Genomic DNA, 5,000 nt, shown 5'->3' with positions numbered 1-5,000 from the left:
CTGTCCGAAGCTGTCTGAAGCTGTCTGAAACTGTCTGAAAAGGTCTGAAGCTGTCTGAAGCTGTCCGAAACTGTCTGAAGCTGTCTGAAGCTGTCTGAAACGGTCTGAAACTGTCTGAAACGGTCTGACGCTGTCCGAAGCTGTCCGAAACTGTCGGGTAGCAAAGATAAACTGTCCCCTGGGATTATTACAGTAGCTTTCTGATTCTGATGTCAGAGACGGTCTGAAAACTGGAGCCCGATACCTAAACTGTGATTGGGTAGAAACTGAGCTTGATATCAGAACGCCCATTCAGCCCAATAAAGGCCAAAGTCTTGTCTTCTGTTTTAAAGCTTTTAATAATCTTTCTACTGTTAAAGTATGGCGATACAGTATGGCCCCAAAGACGGGTTGTTTTGAGCGATGTGAAGCGATTTCCCATTAAAGTCTATGGGAAACCACACGTCAAATCTCTTAGAAAAGTCATAGCACGACATTCCCGATCATTACGCACGGTTTGATGTATTCATGTGTTGGCAGCGCTCCGTGACTAGTAGCGGGACAAAAATGTGGCGGAATAATAATAATAAGTATGGGAGATAATAGTCATTCTGCCGATTGCTGCTATTGCAGCACACTGAATAAAGCACACACACACACACACACACACACACACACACACACACACACACACACACACACACACACACACACACACACACACACACACACACACACACACACACACACACACACACACACACACACACACACACACACAGACACACGCACACACACACAGACACACACACACACACACACACACACACACACACACACACACACACACACACACACACACACACACACACACACACACACACACACACACACACGCACACACACACACACACACACACACACACACACACATTTGTGAATAATTAGCCTTTCCACAGTAAAGGTTTTGTTGATAGATAATGAGATCCCTAATTTCTGATCCCAAGACAAGACGGGACGAAGTAAAGAGGTAAAAAACCAAATGTGGGGGTTTGACTTCATTGTTTTCGGGCCGGAGGAACTCTTCACATGCATTCATTCAAGGTTTTGGTGGATGTCAGAGTCCCAGTTTATACTTTCAGGACGTCCTACTGAACAGACTCTCTGTTTTTATTTTCTCCTCTCAGATCTATGCTGAAGGTTTGATCCATCTGGACTCGGCTCGGAGTCTTCAGGGTTCTCCGCTTTCCTTCAGCTGCGGAGGGACGGACGCCATCGTGAGTATAACGGACACGGATACAGACTAAAGAACTGACTATAGACACTCGGCATCTGTTGATCTGTTGTTTCCTCTCTCAACAGCGAGAGGTCGTCCTTACGTTATATGTTATATTAAACTGAAGAAGAGTCGCCACACGATCTTTGGAAAAAAGTAGAAATACTTTAAAAAAAAAGTAGAAATACTTCTCTAAAAAAGTAGAAATACTTTTTAAAAAAAGTAGAAATACTTTTAAAAAAAAAGTAGAAATATTTTCAAAAAAAGTAGAAATACTTTTTAAAAAAGTAGAAATATTTTCAAAAAAAGTAGAAATACTTCTCTAAAAAAGTAGAAATACTTTTAAAAAAAGTAGAAATATTTTCAAAAAAAAGTAGAAATACTTCTCTAAAAAAGTAGAAATACTTTTAAAAAAAGTAGAAATATTTTCAGAAAAAGTAAAAATATTTTCAAGAACTGACTATAGACACTCGGCATCTGTTGATCTGTTGTTTCCTCTCTCACCAGGGAGAGGGAAATATTTTAAAAAAAAAAGTAGAAATACTTCTCTAAAAATGTAGAAATACTTTTAAAAAAAAGTAGAAATATTTTTCTAAAAAAGTAGAAATATTTTTTTCTAAAAAAGTAGAAATATTTTTAAAAAAAAGTAGAAATATTTTTTTCTAAAAAAGTAGAAATATTTTCAAAAAAAGTAGAAATATTTTCAAAAAAGTAGAAATATTTTTCTAAAAAAGTAGAAATATTTCTCTGAAAAAGTAGAAATTTTTCTCTAAAAAAGTATAAATACTTTAAAAAAAGTAGAAATATTTTCAAAAAGAGTAGAAATATTTTCAAAAAAGTAGAAATATTTTTCTAAAAAAGTAGAAATATTAAAGTAGAAATATTTCTCTAACAAAGTAGAAATACTTTCAAAAAAAGTAGAAATACTTTTCTAAAAAAGTAGAAATATTTTTAAAAAAAAAGTAGAAATACTTTTCAAAAAAAGTAGAAATACTTTTCTAAAAAAGTAGAAATATTTAAAAAAAGTAGAAATATTTCTCTAAAAAAGTAGAAATATTTTTCAAAACAATTCGAAAAATCTTCAGAAAACAAAAAAGAATCCTGATGAAAAAGTCCATGAAACAACTGGGAACTGATAACAACTGAATAAGAGACAGAAGAGAACAGAGTGATGATGCCGTTGTTTCTGGTGTGAACAGGGAGAGATCTTCGTTAACGATGGAAAGTGTCGGATCATTCAGAGACACCTCGTGTTTACCGGCGGCATCGCCTACGGGATCGACTGCCTGCTGACCCCACCGAGTCTCGGGGGACGCTGCGACGAACACAAGACCATCGACATAACGGTAACACACCTCTAACCTGTAGTTAACACACACACATGGGGTACGTGTCCCTCTAGGGGTACTTTGGAGGACTACAGGGGTACGTGTCCCTCTAGGGGTACTTTGGAGGACTGCAGGGTGTACGTGTCCCCCTAGGGGTACTTTGGAGGACTACAGGGTGTACGTGTCCCTCTAGGGGTACTTTGGAGGACTGCAGGGGGGTCCATGTCCTCCTAGGGGTACTTTGGAGGACTGCAGGGTGTATGTTTCCTTCTAGGGGTACTTTGGAGGACTACAGGGGGTACGTGTCCCTCTAGGGGTACTTTGGAGGACTACAGGGGGTACGTGTCCCCCTAGGGGTACTTTGGAGGACTGCAGGGGGTACGTGTCCCCTCTAGGGGGTACTCTGGAGGACTGCAGGGGGTACGTGTCCCTCTAGGGGTACTCTGGAGGACTGCAGGGTGTACGTGTCCCTCTAGGGGTACTTTGGAGGACTGCAGGGGGGTCCATGTCCTCCTAGGGGTACTTTGGAGGACTGCAGGGTGTACGTGTCCCTCTAGGGGTACTTTGGAGGACTGCAGGGGGTATGTGTCCTCCTAGGGGTACTTTGGAGGACTGCAGGGGGTACGTGTCCCCCTAGGGGTACTTTGGAGGACTACAGGGGGTACGTGTCCCCCTAGGGGTACTCTGGAGGACTGCAGGGGGTACGTGTCCCCCTAGGGGTACTCTGGAGGACTGCAGGGGGTACGCGTCCCTTTTGTCGCCCTAGTGTTGCCTTCCTTCTTTCTTTCTACGGTCTTTTTGTTTTTGTCTCCTTTTTCCATCAGCATCTAAATGTTTTCCAGGTCCAAGGCTGTTGTTTAGTAAATGTATCTCCGACCTGATTTAATATGTTTGTGTTTTCTCCGTCTGTGGTAGTTGAGCTGTGGGTACTGCTCCTCTTCAGTTTCTCGCTGCCCTAAAGGATCCAAACTGAAGGTTCAAGTTTCATCTTCACAAGCAATCAAACATTTCAGAGTCCCGTCAGTTCGTGCGTCTGACTCCCTTCTTTGTTTGTTTTGTTTGTTTCTTTCTTTCTCTGTTTTTCGCCTTCAGGAGATCCAGAAGTGCGATCTTCCCAAACTCTTCATCACTAAGAACTCCGGCTGTCGCAGCATCTGCTCCGTGCCCTTCTGGCAACCTAAGTGTTGTCATGGTTACTACGGACGGGACTGTCTGGGTGAGACGACGTTTTCAACTTCCTATAAACCATATAGACGTCAGTTAGCGTCGAAACTAAAAGTTCTGTTTGTTGCTGCTGACAGACTCAGATTTTTATTCTAAGTGTCTGACAACATTATGGGATGGATCCCTACAGAGATAGACCTTTTAGTTAAAGAGTAAGAGCCACCATCACCAAACCCACCAGACTCCATGTAAATAATCAGGACTTTTAGCGTGTATAGAGCCAGCATATCTCCACCAGACTCCATGTATATAATTAGGACTTTTATCATGGTAAAACACACTTCATTCAAAGTGCACAGAAACTAAATAAAACGATCAAAAGCCGTCTTGGTTCATCTTTCCACTGTTCCAACAATCACCACTCTAGTTTGGTTGAAATAAACCCTTAATTCACCAATTTACATGTGGAGATATGCTGGCTCTATACACGCTAAAAGTCCTGATTATTTACATGGAGTCTGGTGGAGATATGCTGGCTCTATACACGATAAATGTCCTGATTATTTACATGGAGTCTGGTGGAAATATGCTGGCTCTATACACGCTAAATGTCCTGATTATTTACATGGAGTCTGGTGGAGATATGCTGGCTCTATACACGCTAAAAGTCCTGATTATTTACATGGAGTCTGGTGGGTGAGTTTGGCAATAGTACTAAATTCTGGATTAATTTAAAAAATGAGTTGTTGTCACTAACATGGAATAATTGGGTCCTGATAAAAAACAAAAACAAAGTCACCCTTCAAAGCTTTGACTCAAAATAAATAATTTCAAAATTTAAAAAGTTTAAAATTTTATTTTGAAATGCAAACGTTGACATGATGGCTGTATTAATGAGCACACTGATCCCTCTGTCCCCTGGGTCCAGTGTGTCCCGGCGGTGTCGGCTCTCCATGCGGTAACCACGGTAACTGTGACGACGGTCACCTGGGTAACGGCACCTGCACCTGTGACGCAGGGTTCGGGGGCGTGGCCTGCGAGCTGTGCAGCGACGGATTCTACGGAGCGAGCTGTAAACGTGAGCGGACGCAGAACTCTGCACAATCTTTCACAGATTTTAAACAAATAAAAATAGCACAGAAAAATACTTTGCTCATCTCAGCCTGTAACTGACAGCTTGTTTCCTTATGGTTCTCAGCCTGTAACTGACACATTGTTTCCTTATGGTTCTCAGCCTGTAACTGACAGCTTGT

General features: G+C 41.4%; 1 protein-coding gene across 1 annotated transcript in view; it reads left to right on the top strand.

Annotated features, from left to right (window-relative positions):
• The window catches only part of stab2 (stabilin 2), an 89,163-nt gene that overhangs the window by 67,264 nt on the left and 16,899 nt on the right, over positions 1 to 5,000 (top strand). Inside the window, exons 52-56 of the mRNA XM_078271729.1 lie at positions 1,167 to 1,256; positions 2,455 to 2,601; positions 3,499 to 3,558; positions 3,676 to 3,799; positions 4,676 to 4,825. Coding sequence (XP_078127855.1) covers positions 1,167 to 1,256; positions 2,455 to 2,601; positions 3,499 to 3,558; positions 3,676 to 3,799; positions 4,676 to 4,825 — 571 coding nt within the window. The remainder of the gene's footprint in view (positions 1 to 1,166; positions 1,257 to 2,454; positions 2,602 to 3,498; positions 3,559 to 3,675; positions 3,800 to 4,675; positions 4,826 to 5,000) is intronic.

The sequence above is a fragment of the Sander vitreus genome, chromosome 2 (assembly GCF_031162955.1).
Source record: "Sander vitreus isolate 19-12246 chromosome 2, sanVit1, whole genome shotgun sequence".
In the NCBI taxonomy this organism is placed as follows: domain Eukaryota; kingdom Metazoa; phylum Chordata; class Actinopteri; order Perciformes; family Percidae; genus Sander; species Sander vitreus.
This window is presented reverse-complemented; position numbering and strand designations above follow the sequence as displayed.